A 17,737-nucleotide genomic window follows, 5' to 3' on the forward strand; every position below is an offset into this window, starting at 1 on the left:
CACACTATGGGAGATGTTGGGTGCTATTCCTCTTCGCATTAGAGACAAAATAAGAAGAGATAATAATGACTTTATAACCTACTGGGCTGGGAAAGCAAGGAGATGTGGATCCCAAGCCCTGAAACACTGCACAAAGGGAGGCTGGAGCTACTGTGCATCATTTTGAAGTGCTTACTTACACTTCAGTCCTTGCTCATGAAAAAAGCAATGAATGTAAGGCCTGCCTCCATGAGATGTGGTTTTGGACATTTAAGACTCCAGTCACAGCAACCAATTCAAAATTAACTGGACTGCAGACAGTAAGCCAGATATTTTTTTCCAGTGAAAACATCCATATGGTCCTTTGAGGTGGAAGACTTACCAGTGCAAAATATGTTCCACTGACTTTAAATTACAGTGTGAAAAAATAAGTTATTTTTTGTGCCCCGCTGCCATTTGTACTTCACTCTGGGAGGGCATTTCCCTCCTCAACTGACTTTCCTTAGCATTACTTCTTTGGGCTGAGCACACAGCCTGCAGTCAGCTGCACAGGCTGAGATCTCAGCAGTTCTGTGTGGGTTTGTTCTTCATTTTGCAGAAAAAGCAAATGAGTTTAGACAGAGAGTGGGCTACGGAATGAAAGCAGCAGTTACCTTGGTACACATTAAGGCGCTAGACCTGTGGTTTTTTTTAAGGAACACAGAACGTACAGCTTTATTTCCTTACTTGAATTGCATTGAAGCCCTCTGGCAAAGAGGTAATTTTTTATCGACGTTTGGTTTGTTTTCTCTTGCAGCAAACAAGACAGTGCTGCATTTGCTCATTGCAAAGCTAATCGACTCCTTGTCAACTGGATCTGAACTAAATTTCAAAGCAAATCCCTGTCTTCAGGGTTTTTCTTGGACTGACGATTCTAGGGCATGTCTGCTCTCCTGCAGACACAGGCCTGCCTGCTGCCGTCACTACGTTTATCAAGAACGTATCATGCCATAGCTGGTTAATTTAAAGAGATCACAGCAGTTCTGACACAAGTTGCCACCCACTTTATAATCCGTATAGACGCAATTAGAATTGATTGAGCCACTGCAAATAACCAACAGCAAAACAAAGGTTTCCCAGTACATACTTAATTAAGCTGATCCATAAATATGGATTAGGTTAACAGGTTTCTGAGATGTATGTGTGCATTGTGGGGTGTCTGCTAATGCCTCCAAGCCTTTGAAAGAGGCGCCTGTAGCTGGAGGGCACTGGGACCATGGGGTGGTGTTTGAGGCTCCCTGTCCAGCTGTGGGGCAGCAGGAGCTCCATGCCAGGAGCATGCAAACGCATCAGGAACCAAACATGAAAGGTGCCTCTGCAGAAGGATGCTCTCCTTCCTTCCTTCTTTGCTTGAGGGAAGAAGTTGTCAAGTAATTTATTTATTTTCAATCTAGTCTAGTATGGGCTTGAGGTCTGGGGCTTCATCTTGATTTACTTTATTTAGGTTTTATAAAACTACATTAAACACATGGCAACTCATTAGTACCACTCCAGCTGGGACACCACCATCAAAGCTTTGTATGAATATAAACTCAAATTTGAAAATGAATTGGTTTGGCTTTTTCCCTGTATCTCTCAGTGCTTCAGGGAGATGTGTGCAGTCCCACCTGGGAGGAGCACTTGCACAGACTTTGTGCAGCAAAGAGAAAGAGAGATGATGGAGAAGCAGATCCAACCTCCATGGAATTTGCTGCCTCAAGCATACAGTAAGAAACCCTCATCCTTGTGTATAGCCACATCTTCTAGCCATCTGTCTCCCTGTCTTGCATCCTCCACATTACATTTCCTTTCTGTCTTGGCCTGAGGCATCCCAATGGCCTGTGGCAGCTCTCCTGTGTCCTTACAGTGAGCAAGGAGAACTTGGCTCTAACACAGTCAGCCATACAGTGAGACACTGAGTCACCATTTAAAGAAAAAACAAAACAACAACAGAATCTGGCTGTGCAGGACACAGGGAGAAGGAGATACTGGTGGACCAAGTGAAGCTCAACCTGCTTTTTCCAAATGGGTTATTTGACAAATTCACATAATTCACTTTATGTCCTTCCTCCAAACATGCAAAGACCTGAAGAAATTCCTGGGCCAGAATGATCTGCTGAAGGCAGAACTGATCAGAGACAGAACTCAGAGAAAACAGACACAGATCTGAATGACTGGAGGGGAAAGAGGAGCAATAAAGAATAAATAGCATTAGATTCTAAACTTTCCACTGAAATAGCTTTGGGAGCCTCATTTTCTGTGGAAACATCCCCAACCTCCAAGTGTACTCAATCATTCCATGTGAGAACAGATCTCGGATCTTTTATGGGTCCAGTCCTTGTAAAGGGCAACAAATGCCTGTGTTTAAACAATTTACATTCTACCAGTTATGTGCATCTGGACATAATATGCCAGGAAAAAGCCTGTCCCTGATTTCTCCTTGTGGCTTTACTTGCATGCACAAACTCTAGGCCAAAGCTAATAAATAAATAAGAATAGAAAACGAATAACTAGCTGCATATGCTGTTTTTATAAACTGCTAAATGAAACATCTTTGCTGGAAGCTGGTCCCAGAATTAATTTTTTTAGTTCGAATTGTAATCATGAATTTTGAGAGAGATACAGGAATGAACATGTTCTGCTTCATTTAAGAGAGGAGCAAGTCGCTCCCTTCATGGTGTAGGGAAACAGAAATCAGCTTCACCTTGTGCTCTGTGCTGGTCAGTGGATATGCAGTGATTTAGGAAGTACAGTGACAGTTGTCACGTTCTTGCTCTCAAGATACAACAGCCTGCTGCCAGATTTGGGCAGATATTTTTTAGACAGTCAGACTGTGCACAAATATGGGCAGATCGTTATGTAGGTACCTATGTGGACTCCGGTTTCTACACCTGGAATGTGTGAGACAGAGTGGGCCTGATCCTGATGAAGCAAATCAGTGTGTATGTGAATGAAAAAGGCTTCTGGAGGAGCAAATTATCTGCAGTGGAAATCTTTCTGACAAGAGCTTTAGAGCTTTTCTTTTTTGCTCAGGGTGAGGGAAGGACAAAACTTGAATCCCTAATAAAACATACTTTTCTCTTCTGCTGACAACTCCTGGCTAAGGCTGATGTATGTTTTATTTTCAGTGGGACAAGACAATAATACCATTCCTTCATTTTAGAGGATTTTTGGCAGCTTTCACATTGTTTACAACAGTAACAGAAATTGTTCTTTTAGAACTTCTAATTCTTCTGTCGTATTCTCACAATGCCTTTATTTGGCACAGAGAAATATATTTAAGTAATAAAGTGGTGACAAACTGACAAAAGCTTGAAATCAAAGCTAAATGACAATTGCCAGCACAGAGCACAGTAACATCACTGAGACAGAAAGCCTTGAAAAAACCCAAACAAACAAATCTGCATTGTAAATATCATTCTAACTAGAGTGAAGTGTCTCTCTCTGCCCCTGTAATTAATTTTCTCCTTTACCTTTGTGCCTCAGCCACAGGGAGATTATGCATCCCAGCATCAGCAGCAAAGTGCTCCTGAGGCTTTTCCTAGATAATATTGTTCCCTGGCTTTGTATTTCATTCCTATGGTAGATTCTCATTACCATATGAATAGGGCTCTTTAACAAGAAATATGAGCCAGATCTTCTCTCAGTGAATCAATGGGACAACTTTTTCTTTCTTATTTGTGGCAAGATGCAGGGACTCCCTGATTCCAGTGGAACAATTTGAGATTCCGCCTTTGGACAGAGGGCTTTTGCCTTCCCACCACAAAGCATGGGCGCTGGGCTGAAGCCTCACACATGCTTGGCTTTGCTCAGCACTCTCACATAGCAAAACACAGCAAGGCTGCTGGCTACGTGCCACATTTGCAATCCAGTCTGTGCCTCAACTGTTAAATTAGCAAAGAACGTGGAATTCATTCACTTGCAGGAGATGAATCTCTAACAGCCACGTGCAGAAGCAGGGCTGCTTCAAACTTAAAATTCTTTCTACACGCGGTGTTTTTCAGAATGTATCATTGCCTAGCAGCTAATAAGAGCAGCAGGTTGTCCGTGGTGCAGTTTTTCCTTAAGGAACGATGTCACCAAATGCTACAAGGAGAAATCAGCATGTTGGCTGTCCTGGTGAGAAATGTGTAGCATCAGGCTCCTGCTGAGCACGATAAGGGCGGCATTAGCGCTCAGCAGCTGTCTGGTGGTGCGTGTGTTACAGAAGCAGCACACAGTGCTGGAAGGTGGAGGCCCAACTCACTTTATGTGCTGCTTCATCAGGAAGAACAACTTCTGAAAAGTTAAAAGGACCATTCGTGTATCTCTCAATTTTAAGTTAGGGATATTAGATGGAAGCACTTGAGTGCATTAAGAATAACAGTAAAGACATTGCTGACAACAAACTGGTGTTGATCACAGCGAACAAGAGAACAGGTGTGGCTGCAGACTGTACTCTCCCTCCCAGCTCATTGTACCTGGCACTGGATGAAGAGCTGAGCACCCAGTGCATGGGCTGCTGCTGGTCCTACAGCGGCTCAGTGTTGCTGTGATGGGAAAGAAAATGGTTTCCCTGTGTGAAGTCTGACTGGGTCTGATGCTGCACACACCAGGGCTGCTGCACCTACTGGTATTTCTGTAACATGTGTGTTTGGCATGTACTGAGCAGGCTTTGGCAGGGATCAGGCAGAAGTGAATGCCTGCACATGACAACCTATCAGGTAGCTCTGGCCTAGAGTTATTTTCCCTTATTCAGTATTTCATATATTAATGTTTTATATCATTAAACACACAGTCTTTGCCAAGATAGCTGTTTAAACGCCTGTAACTCTTTATGAGCAAATGTGAATGCACAGCTTCAGAGAAGGGTCCATTTTTCTTTCTAAGTGATGGCTTCTATGACAGCTGTTATTTCTGAGTCTGAATTTCCCTGGATTTTGAACAGTGTGTATTTTAAAGATATAAATAGACTTTCGTTCAAAGTGGCTGTCTTGTACAGGCTGGATACAGACACTTCACTTGTCTTGGTGCAACCATTTCATCTGATTTACTATTTATAATATTCCTCTATTTTCGCTGTTTCCAGTGCTGCACTACTTCATTTTTAACAGTGGCATTTACAATGAATACAGACAAAATAACCGTATTATTCCAGTAACAAATATTAAAACTTACCTTGTTTGATAGGCTGCCGATTTGAGAAGGTGAGAGGCGTAACAAGGAATTTGGTTTCAGCTACCTGGACCCAGTGGTGCAGAATTTTTATTGTCCAGACACCAGGCCTCAGGGGCAAATTCAAGGGCGGTTTGTAGTGGGTAAATTCTGCGCTGGATTCAATGAGGATATCGTACGTCGCTGCTATGACGTTGACTGGGTCCACCCAAATGACAGTAACGGTGACGTTGGGGCCTTTTCCCCATTTCTGCATGCCAACTGGCTCATCTGTTGGCCCGAGGAGACCTCCGAAATTCCGGAACAGCCTTTCCTTGGCATCCCACTCCGTGCCAATCTGAAATCAGAGACCACACCACTGCTAGCATCATCTCTGCAAGCTGAGACTGCCACGTCAAATAAGGGCTCTCAAGACACAAGCTGTATTTCTCAAACAACTTCCACAAGGTACACAGGTGAGTACTATCATACTAAGAGGGATGTAATAGGCTCCAGTAGCTCTCCATTTCTTCCACATGAAAGCAGTCAATAAAGAACCAAGTCCAGTGACCGAACACTGACTATTGCAATGCATAGGTCCTATTATCTCCTGGGATATCAACACGTACAGTACATTTGAGAGACGGAGCCTGCAACACAGACCTAGCCAGCTAGTGCTAAGAGTAAAGATGAGGCTTGTGCTGACTTCAGGACAATTCACATTGGGCCCTTTACTACAATTTATGCATGAGATGCTGTTTCCTTGCACTCCCTCCCCACATGATGCAATTACTTCTGGTAAACTCTTTTCTCACTGTCATAATAGTGACATTGTTTTTTTAATTATTCCTAACTAGCAGTAAAGCAGCTGATTCACAATCTAGTGTAAATATTAAATAGACCTTTCCTTTCTCTAGCAGCTTTCATATTTCAGTGTTCTTTACATGAATTGTAATGGTTCACCCATAACCCACAGGGTGATACAAATTTACGAGCTGTTGCCATTGAGCACTTGTACACAACTGAAAAAAAATCCATCTGTAAACAGAGAGCAATAAAATGTAATAATTACCCTTCTTAGGTCAACTTTACTTTTTACTATTCCAGCACCAAGTCTGTGGGGGCTGCTCTGAAAGTAATGTCACCTGCTTTATGTCGGCCCATGATGTCAGAGGCGGCTGTTGGTGGGATGGCAGCAGAGGTTAAACCTTCCCACCAACATCCCTTTACATGGTGTTGCTGTGTGACAGACAGCAGCAGAGGGGCCCTCTGACGTGCAAGGGTAGATAAAGCAAAAAAAGTGGAACTGAATTCCCCCATGCAGAAAAAAATGGTGCCCACTGACATTCATGGACACTTGCTGACCATTGATGGAGACCAAACAGTGGCTGTGAGCACAGCTGAGGCAGTGGGTAGTGCGTTTCAGCAACAGTGCCATCCAAGCAGCTATAAGACAGTGTGTCATCTCTGCTGGTGCAGATTTCTATATGAGCGTGGCATGGAGCTCTTGTTCATCACTGGTGAAAATGCACAGCTAATGCTGGTGACTGTGCTTTTTGTAGTGGAGAATTTGCTCTATTAAACAGTGCTATTATGCTCTTTATATCTGTTGCAGTTTCCATGCAAATAAACAGGTGGCATTACTTTCAGAGCAGCTTACACAGCGTGTACTTATGGGGCTGACGGTTAACAAACCATTCTATCCATTCTCAAAAAGGCAACAGAGTGGATCACACTACTGAATGTCACATATTAGCTTTTGGTTGAAGTGTCTGTCTTCCTTGTCCCATAAGGTCCTGATCTCATGACCTCAAATCAAAAGCAATCAGTCTCAAAAAAGATTTGAGTGACCTCGCGGGAAGGGAAGAACAGAAGAAGCCCTTGGCTCTTTTTTGCAAGCAGACATCTGATGCCATTCCTTGGAGAGACATACAGATGTCTTCACCAACCCGGTACCACAACCTTCGTAGTCCTGCTGGTGCTCTTTGGCTTGAATCTCCAAACAAACAGCAGTGACGACCTATGAGTCGATCTTTTCCCTACACAGAAACCATGGGGTTCTCTCAGGTGGTCTCTGGAGTCCCATGCACACGCAGACAGGATCCTTTCTTTCAGTAAGTGTGGATACTGAAGGCTTTCCCAATGCTGTCCTGTCCCTCATATTAACCTCACATGGGTCATGGGCAGAACCTGCTTTCCTGAAAGTGTAATGAATGATTGTAGCTGATTTGCTTCAAAGATTTTTCTTCTAGATTTCACCTTAATTGATGAAAATAAGTGGTCCCAATTTAATGTTGAAATCCCTCAAATCTGGAAAACTTAACAACTACCTGATATTTATTACCACTGTTGTGTATTATTGGAAACTGTCTGGTCCTGAGACCAACTAAAATAAGTCCCTGTCTGAGTTTGGCAGACAAATTACAGGAGGACTACTAGCAAAAAGCTACAAGGCCAGTAGAATAAAATTCTAACATCCTAAACTCGTCCTTCTTCATATGAATTCCTCTACAGGACTATGACACAGCAGAATAAGAGACAAAACGAGCCTTCTACTGCTCTGCCATCAGCCCAGCAGTGCCTGCTATTTCCAAGGTATTTCACCTCACACACCAGCTAATCAAACCTGACAGTGCAGCCCAGATATCAGACCCAGCAGTGACTGCCTTGAGGAGCTGTCAGAGCCAACTCTCCTGACAAAGCCAACTGAATATGTATGGAAATAAGCTGAGAAAGAAAATTTCCTGACCAGATCCCACCACCTACTCCACTGACCCTCGTTGGGTATGCTGATATCACGCCTACCTCTCAAGAGACCTGGAAATAATGAAACCACAACATGTGAAGCAAACCTGCACCCTCCTGGGCAAAGAAAACCCTGTAAGGAACAGTTGTTTCTGCCACATCTGGTATTTCTTACTGAACTGCTCCTTCAGGAAAGCAGGCTTTATCCTCAAGAATTAAATACGTTAAAGGCTTCCTTCCCAAACAATGTTCAGAGCAGTTAACAGTATCAGGCCTGGACAAACTGGAGGTCGTGTTTCAGTCTATGGCTGAAGTCCCTCTAAAGCAGTGCTGACCACAAACCAGATGAGAATGGGAATAGCATCATTCAGAGATCTTACTATCCAAGGATTTCCTAGAGATACCAGAGAAATACAAACTAAAACAGTATTCAGGAAGTGATGCCAGCTTTCCTCTTGGAGGGGGTCCTCCCACCATGAGACATACCTCACCCAAAGGCCCCTGCCTTCTGTTTGAGAAGATTCCACCCAAACCAACCCATCACCCACCGCATCGGCAGCTCCAGTCCCAGGATGGGAGCCAGTGTGGAGCTATAATCCTGCCATGCAGACAAAGCCCACAATGGAAAGCAGAGGGTGAAAGATGTGGTAGAAGCACCCAGTGCCATCTCACCGACGGCCACAGGATGCTGGAGAAAGGAAGGCATGGAGCTAAAGACACCTGTTGCAGGATCTGCCCTTTATTACCAGTTGCCAGCTGGGGGACATGCTTTCTGTGCTGCACAGCTTACAGGATAAGTTAGTTTTAGAAGCTCCATGTTTTAAAAAGAATTTACTTAAAGCACTATTGAGAGACTTGCAGCTCCTCCCTTGAACTTGACATGGCCGAATTCCCAGTACTGAGATGACTGTGAGATGACTGATGTTACAGGTCAGAAGTTACTACAGTCCTGTAATATTTGTCACAGCCCCTTAAAATATTTGAAGTAGACTTTCACTTTCAAATGGAATACAGAAAGTACAGGCTGGAATCAAACAGTAATGAAGAACTGATAACATATGAAAAGATGTGGCACAGAAAGCAACATTTTCCATATCATTATTTTAATCACCATTATTTTGGGTTTCAAGAGCAGGCACTGTGCATGGTGGATGTTTGGAAAGCTGGAACTCACCCACTGGCTTATAACTCCCAATTCTATCTCTGTTCAGTCCCCAGATAAAATTTTCCCAAGATAAATTATGCCTTGATTATGGGCTTGTGTCTCATTGCTCACCACAAACAGGACCATTAGGTTCACACAATGTGCACTAATTGCCTGCCACCTAGTTTATTTTATTCTCTGTGATGAATCACGAGTCTTAACAAGACTAGAAATGAACTTAGTGTTCCACTGATACACTCTGAGCTGAAACTTTTAGTACTCTACAGCAAATCAATCTTCTGCCTTCCACGTAAAAGTTATCATTGATCTGGACTAATTGGACATATATTATGTGTATTATGTACAAGCCAGTTTTAGGAGATGTGGGAGTTTCCAAGAAAAAAGGAGGAAACACTTGGAAATCTTCTTTCTTGGATTTCCTGTAAGGTTATTCTATTTTCTCAGCCAAAGACTGAGTACAGGAGCCCAATGCAACTGGAACACTATTATGAACCCATTCACACAGCGTATGGTGAAATCCCGCACTCAGGATGCAAAGTCTGAGAAGCAAAGCCAAGGAGCAGAGGGCAGGAAGGGCAGAGAACCTGTCTCTGCTGCCATTCTGGTTATGTCTGAGTGACACAAAGGCACCCAGGAGCCTGCACACACAGCAAGTCTGTGCTCTTCCCAGCAGATCCCACTGGTGTAAGCTGGGGACAAAACTCCCATTTAAAAGACTCCATTCAGTTTCAGGTTTCTGCCAAATTATGGGATGAAATTTGGAAAGGAAAAGAAAACCCACGCAGATTTATGTCCCAGTGAGCCCAAATCATGAATTTCTGTTTTGATGGTTAACCTGCAATCATCGATGTCTTCACCCGAGCTGAATTGCTAACTTTGCTTTACATTAGCTGGACTTCAACAAAGAGGTGGCATTTTAATAAGCTGTAGCAGATGACAGACTTTGCAGCCACACTGAAGCTGAAGAGGTTAATGCTGGATTTATATCAGGGTAACTGAGAGAATCATTTGGCTCAGAGGCAGAGATGCCTGCTGGCCAATGGAGGGCAGAAATAAGACAAACATTTAAGAAACAATTAAAACAATTAAATGTTTGACTTTGTATCTCCTGGTCTTTTAAAACATAGATCATTTCTGAAAAGAGAGGACAGTCCAAGAGTTTAGGTGAGAAAAAACAAGAAAGAGATGTAAGCAGCCACCAAAACTCTTTCCCCAGATTTCAAATAGAAGAAAAGGTTTCCTCAGCCTGAAAAAAGCTCCCCAGTGACCAAATCCCTCCCATGCTTTGCTCTGACACAGGTCACTGCAGCAGCAGATCCCTCCATGTCTACCTGCAGCCCAGCTACTGGCTATGAGGCCGTGAAGACGGGCTCATCAGTGCAGCAGAGTTCAGGCATCCTCCCTGCAAGGTAACACTCTTCCTGTGTGTTGGGCAAAGGGGCCACTGACACACTGCTGCTTCCCCAGCAGGGGACACTGACGCTGAGCATCGCTGCTCCATGACATCTGCAGAGCAGGCTTACTATTCTGCAGGGCCGGTTTGGGGGAAAAAAGGCTTGGTGCTAATGCACTGGAGCCAGAGGGGATCTGGTGCGTGGCCAGAGAGTTAATTCTGGTCCCACGAGTGCTCCCTCCCCACAGGTGAGATGAAGTTAGATGTATTCTTACTAAATATGTTTATTCTAGTTCTCAAATACTGAGTGAATGTGCTTGTTTCTATCATTCATTAGAAAAAGATTCTGCAAGCCCTGTTGCTTTTGAAAGAAGGACTCAGAGAAGGCATCAAACCGAAAGCGAGATAAAAAATACCAAATAAACAGCAGAAGTACTCCTACAAATCACAAGAATTAAAGCTTGTATGATCATTTATCACTGCATGAAATGGCAAGTCTACCATCGGACACATTGATAAACGAAACGCACCTTCCATCCATCTCTTTAATGGCACATTAATGTCATGGATTTGCCACGCACACCAAAACACTGAATCCAACTCAGGCATTTCTTAATTGCCCAAGAAGATGGTAATTTATGGACTTGGCCATAATGACTGGAATGCATTTGTTCAATCAATTTTGTGGCCTAATTGAAATTTGTGGCTTAACAAGAAAAATCACAAAATTAACTGCTCAGACAGTTGTATCTTTAAAACAGAACACAGATGTCAGGTTCTATTAGTGGTCAACTTTCCTGATACATTCTAGGGTACACTTTTTCCACTATATGTCAGATACCGAGACAAATTCCTACAACAAATAACAGGATTTGTGGGAAATCTCAGCCACTACTGTGATGATTTTCTCTTTCATGTTACAACATCAATATTCTACCCAAATGTGGCACTGGTGCCTGACTATCACTAATTTCATGGTTTGTTTTCAGCATATTCTCGGGAGGAACGTTTACCACATCCTTGCTCACATCTGGAGCTGCAGAAACACGGCATCTTTCAGCTCCCACATCTCTCTCACAGCAGTCACAACAATCACAGTCACAGAACTTCTGAGCCCCTTTTACAACAGTGAATGCCTTCAGTTTGTCAAAGAGGGAATGAAGGGACACTGAGAGTAACATTAAGTGAGAGTTAACCATGGATCTGGGCTGGCAAACAATATTGCCTTTGATAAAGAAACTGCATTGCACTACGGAGCTGCTCTCAGCTACAAATTACATGGAAATGCAGTTTCCATAGGCTGCTGAACTAGTACATAATCTCTTCCGTGGCTCGTGTGAATGAGTGGCTATGAATACTCACCTCTGAGAACTGCAATCTTCCAAAATCACTGGGCGGACTTGCGATCTTGAAGACTTTCTTTGGCATCACCCATGTTTCCAAAGTCTCTAGTTTACTGACAGCCAGGTTGGTGGCGTGGTGTCTGATGAGGAAACCTTGGAAACGGTCAGCAAGGAAGTAAAGGTGGACAGAAACTGGGTGGCCCATGGGATAGTATCTGCAAAACAGCACATGCACACACTCATCAGTTACACGAGAGAGACATGAAATCTCCATTTACTCGGAGCTAATGGCTTAAGAAGCATTCATTTCAACTAGAGGATTCACCGCTGTACATTAAGAGATTTCAAATGCATTCATGACTCATTATCAAACATTCTTAGGCTGTACTGATTACCCTGAAATGCAGAAAATGTCAGCAGGAGTATATACTCATTTAGAAGCTATCCACTGCTATCCACATGGTTATAAGTTCTTTAGGAGATACCTTTGTGCCATGCTAGCCAGCACCCCTCCCTTTCTACCTCTTCTGGGTAAAATGTGTCACCTAGAGATGTCAGATTAAATGGATAAATGATAAACAGAGAAAAAGCGATGTTCAAGAAATGTGCTTACTGCCTTACATTGGATTCTCTCCTTTCTTTCTGCCCTCAGCAGGTTTAGTTCCTACCTGACAATGGGACAAAAGCAGGCTGGGGACAGCAGAGGGTGCTGCAAGGCTGGATGAGGGTGAGCCCATGCCCCAGGCTGTTCTGCACACAGATCTGCTCCCCATGCACTCCCAAAGGCAGCACTTGTAGGGCTGTGCAGCGGCGATGGGAGCTGGGATCCGGTCCCCATGTTTTAAGAAATACCCTTCATGTTCTTTACAGATTTGAAACGACTTCTGCCACGGTTTTTTTTACTCACAACTAACAAGAAACTGAAAAAAGGTCAAACAAAACCACTACTTGGGAGACTTGGAAACTTCCTGCTACAGTTTGGATTTTAGAGACAATGCAGTCATTGATTCAGAGTATTAAAATCTATGGTCAATTGTCTGCTGTAGTCCCAGTAAGATTTGAAATGATGCATGAGTGCACACACAGATGAATTAATAACTAAAAATATGTTCACAGCTCCAAAATCAAGTCATCTGCTACTTCACAGCAGTGACATTAACTGTCAATCAAGCCGTGTTTGCAACACATTCAAAGCCAACCAGTCTCAAAAGTCTCCCCATTCAAGTCGGGGAGGACTGGCTCCTCACACTAGTGGTAAGAGAGCTAACCAAGAATGACTTTCCATTACCCTAACCCAGCAGCAGCCAGCAGGAAGTCTCTAGAGCCCAAGAAATAAACATAACAAGACGGGCTACAAACAGGGCCAGCAGTGACAGACCGAGTGAAAACACAGCACAGCTATGCAGCCAATACCAGCAACAATCTGACTTCTGTGCTGAGCACTAAGGCCTCCTGTTTCATATGTGCAGCAGCAAATATTTACAATACCCTTGAAATAGTCTGAGTAAATTGTCTCTTGGCAGCAGCGAGTAAAAACATCTAGAGATGGTGAGAAATAAATTAAATCTCAAGCGCACATTAACGCTGTTCCCACTGAAGATGCTGATCTGCAATCTAATGCAGTAGCTGAGCAGTTTGCACGAGGCACATCTTTCTGAGGCTGCCCCTTGTTAGAACAGCGTGCAAGGCAGTTTCTTACAGATGTCTCCCGGGCAGCAGTGGGCAGCAGCATGGGACTGGCACTAAGTGTGATGCAGAGCGGTGGATGCTTTCCTCGCAGTGCCTCCAGCAGTGTGAAATGAGCTGGTCTGGTGACTGCTAAGCTAACTTTCTGCTGCTGATAGCCCTGATGGCACTGGGAATGCTGTTGAGGTGCTCAGCCCTAATGCATGCCTGCTGTCACTGCTTTAGAGACATGCAGAATCACGAGAGGAGGAGGAAGTTCATAAATGCACACATGCAGAAAGACAACAGAATATCCACAGAGAAGAGATGTGAACCGTAACCTGAAGATTATCCACTTTTCCATGATTTAAACTGGCCACGGACATTTAGAGGGGGATAAGGTAGATATGAAACAAAGTCCCTACTCCCTGTCACTGCTTGCAATTCCTTCTTGAGCTGTCTGTGGGGCTGCAGCCCACTGTAAGGCAGCCAGGCTTTATCCCGAGGACAGCTGCAATCAGCAGTGGATGACGTGACTTCCCTATTTATAATCTGAAGCAAGCTTGAAAAGCACCTTGAGTTCCTGTGCAATGAAAAGCTCCCCAGAAATGATACTGATTACTGATATAAATTATCATTGGAACACCAGCAAAAGAAATAAGCACAGAAGTAATTGTTGCATTATTTCAGTACTGGCTATACATAGCTCCCATTCTCTCTGCTGGCTTCACTCTGCAGGACAAATGACCCCAGGACTTCTTTCAGTCTGCCTTTATTTCATATAAGAAAGTTATGCTACTAGTGATTATTTATAACTAATTGTTATTGATCTCTTACTGCTCTCTACTGCTAACCTTTAATGGCAAAGCTGTAATAGGAACCAAGAACCATTGCCACATCTTTCTTAACGGGACACTGCTCAGCACTTTCACAAGTCACAGTGCATTCGAAAACACAAGACAGGCCTGCTCCGTCTGTCAAACTACAAGGACTGTCTCAAATGCTTTCTAGCTCATCCTGTATGTGTTTTCTATTAAGATTACAAAAGGCAGGGTCCCAAAAATACACTTTGACGGAGAAATTAAGAGACTGTACAGTAAGACTTTAAAAGATGAACCCTCTGAGCTAAGCAGCTTGAGATGTGGGTGCAGGCAGCAAGCATCCACCACGAGGTAAACCCTCACTATACAAGTCTGACTCTAGGAATTCTCCCTTCAAAACATTTATATACTGAATTCCTATTTGCTAGGCTTACACACAAAAAAGGAATTTAGAATATGGCTTTTATTTGCTATATATATGTATGTATTTACATATACATATGTTTTGTTCATTCGATGTTAATGGATCCCACTTGTTGCAACATTTTTGGCACGGATGGCTGCAGCAAGCAAGCAAACCCTGCTCAAGCAAGCACTTCTCTGTGCTCCGTGTATGTGCCCAGGGAAGCAAACAAGCAAAGACCATTGACCTGCCTGGATTACACTAATTCTGAAATCCCGTCCTTTGCTTTGGTAAGCATTATAGAGGTGAGCATGACCTCTGCTGCAATCACACAGAGGCTTTAGGAGCTGCGGGTGTAATACACTCGCTGAAATTAATAAAGAAAATGCAGCGGCAGGGGCAGCGGTGCCCGGCTGGATCCTGTCAGCCCTCATCAGGCTGTAGAGCTCCTTATAAGTGCAGCAAATAGGTCACCTAACGTCAACTGAACAACCAACACTTTGTTACAGGCAGAAACACTCCTGGAACTCACAGCTGTACACCTGGCTACCAACTCCCTGCCAACACATCCCAGCAGAACCTCCTCCGGTCTTCAGAAACACCCAAAAAAGACAAGATCCCAACTGACCGGCAGCTGTTGTCCCCAGCGGAGTGAAAGGAGCTCTCGGCTCTGCGCAGGCCCAGGCGGACGAAGGCGTGGTACATGGTGAGCGCCACGTCGCTGAGGCTGTGCACACCGTCGGGCTCGTCGTAAACGTTCTCCCAGTAGGAGCGGAGGCCGGGGGTGCCGGGCGGGTAGTTGCCGTACAGGTAATAGTCCAGCTGCCCGATTATCTCCTGGTTCACCACCGCTTCAAATTTGCGGGCAAAGAAAGTTGGCCTGGCAGTCTGCTGCGGTGAGGTGAAAGGAAAAGAGACAAGCTGAGGACGTGAGCAGAACTGCCCCGCAGATAAAGGTGGCTTGAACGGCACCTGTGGTTAAGGTTCAGTTAAAAGCTATGCAGTAACTCAACAAAAATGCAGATGGTTCTGGCCTGGATGTCGGCCCGAGGTTCCCCTCAAGGCAGCCAGCCCTACAGGAGTGCTCTGCCCTGGATTTGGCATCACCCATTCAAAACACATTTCTTTGCCATCAGGAACAAATTCAACCACCAGCAAAGGCACAGGATCAGATCAGACCGAAGGGGAAGCACAGCAGAGGTTCCGTTACTTGGCTTCAACTGCCCTCCCTGGGAGGTCCTCCACCACTGGGCTGTCTTGACTTGGTGGAGATTATGCTGAGGTGTTAACAGAATGTTCTCCCATTGCATGAAACCTCAAAGGAACAGGGTGATTACAGTCTGTGGCTCTACTCAGCACGCTGTCATTACAAACAACCACATCTTCCTGAATTTTCAGGCAGCACTGCATTCAAACGAGGTGAAAATGCTAAATCATTTTAGAGAATTAAAATGAGGCATTATGGCTGTTACTAATATGTAGGATATGGAAAAAAAATCAAATTAAAAGAAACTGAGCAGTTTAAGGAAAATCACACATTGCACTGCTACTCTTCTGATAGAAAAGCATCCTTTGTTCCTTAGACATTGGATGTTTGAGCACTGTACATTGTTTATTGGTGTGAAAAGCATTTTTGGAAGAGAAAAATATTGAGTGTGACAAATGGCCAAATAAAATATCGGAAATTAAAATTTTTTCTATCTATCTCTTATGGTGCGTTGTATCCCTTTTGTTTGGGGACAGACAGAACAAATAATGCAAAACCCCATCATTTCACTCATCCAATTAAGTGGGTCAGCTATTTTGAAATAATGGCTGGGATATTGCTAGAAGTCAACACGGTAAGCTGTGCTTTTAAAACTCAGCCACAATTCCTCAGTCACTTACAGACTACTCTGCAGGCAAATACTCTCACAGGTAACAGACACAACGGCAAATGCAACGTGTGAACGCAGTCTTAGAGAAAACAAAGCTGCAGCAGGCTTTTTGGACAATTTCTGCTAGTGAATAAAACAGGGTAGGGCCCGTTCTCTGGTCCTGAAGGCAAGCAGTGTGATGAAGTCTGCATCTGTACAGCTTTGACTATTCCCTACAGACAAAATGGACTCATTTACCTGCACTGGTAACAACAGCTGGCCTTTTCCCTTGAGCCACACTCTGTCACTGCTGGTAGGCATGAGTCAAAAATATGTCACAAAGAATCCTAATATTTAAATGGTGTGTGGGGATTACTGTGTTCCTACCCCACACCCTGGTCCTGCTTGTTTTATTGCTGTAAACACAAGCAAAATGGGCACTGCAACTTAGGGCAAAATAATGACAACTGTGCTGTCACCTGATTCATCTAAAAATGAACCAGACACAAGTTTCTTTCAAGTCTGGTTTCTAAAGCAGTTATCCTCATAGCCCACAAAGACATCAGAATTACTGCGCAGTTTGGGTTCTTTCCCTGCTGTCCATTCTTTTTATGTTTTCAGAGAAAAACCCACAGTCTTTAGAAGGCACTTTTTATTTATCTTGGTGCTTGAACACTGCTTTGGCCTGCTCAGAACGAACTCTCCAGACCAGACAGCAGGAACAGCCAGGTCTCAAGGCCAGCTACTAGTGAAGCAATGCACACATCTGGACACCAAGGCTGTGAGACAGCAGCTGTATTAAGCCCAAATACCTGGTTGACAAGAACCAGGAGAATTTAGAACAAATATAATCTGTGCACAAATATAAATGGCACAGATGACAACAGTAATTTTTCTCTGCTGGTGCCAAGCATTTCGTGCCTGGAGCCACCTCCCACTGCCTTGCTCTGAAAGCTCTCCACACACAGGAAGGATGAGGAAGGCACCCTACACCTCCGTGTCAGCGTTCTCACAGAGATCCTCTGCTCTGCACTTGACACAGTTTCAGGCATACTACTGCATATGCTACTTGACTTTTAAAAGCTTTTAAAAATCCTTTGTTTTGCCTTGCTCATATTCAGACATGCATTCTGACGTGCCAAGGAGTTCAAAAGTGCCTGAGATGGTTGAAAATTCTTTTGAGGATGTTCGTTTTCACTCTCAGACAGCACATGCT

At 43.9% G+C, this 17,737-nt stretch overlaps 1 protein-coding gene across 3 annotated transcripts in view; it reads right to left on the minus strand.

Moving 5' to 3' along the window:
* The window catches only part of XYLT1 (xylosyltransferase 1), a 151,839-nt gene that overhangs the window by 9,778 nt on the left and 124,324 nt on the right, over positions 1–17,737 (minus strand). For 2 of the 3 annotated variants that reach the window (XM_048961813.1, XM_048961816.1), the window contains exons 8-10: positions 15,294–15,556; positions 11,796–11,991; positions 5,155–5,488 (exon numbers count right to left, since the gene is read on the minus strand). In XM_048961813.1, coding sequence (XP_048817770.1) covers positions 5,155–5,488; positions 11,796–11,991; positions 15,294–15,556 — 793 coding nt within the window. The remainder of the gene's footprint in view (positions 1–5,154; positions 5,489–11,795; positions 11,992–15,293; positions 15,557–17,737) is intronic. The other variant, XM_048961815.1, reaches the window with a different exon arrangement.

This window comes from Lagopus muta, chromosome 15 (assembly GCF_023343835.1).
Source record: "Lagopus muta isolate bLagMut1 chromosome 15, bLagMut1 primary, whole genome shotgun sequence".
Classification (NCBI taxonomy): domain Eukaryota; kingdom Metazoa; phylum Chordata; class Aves; order Galliformes; family Phasianidae; genus Lagopus; species Lagopus muta.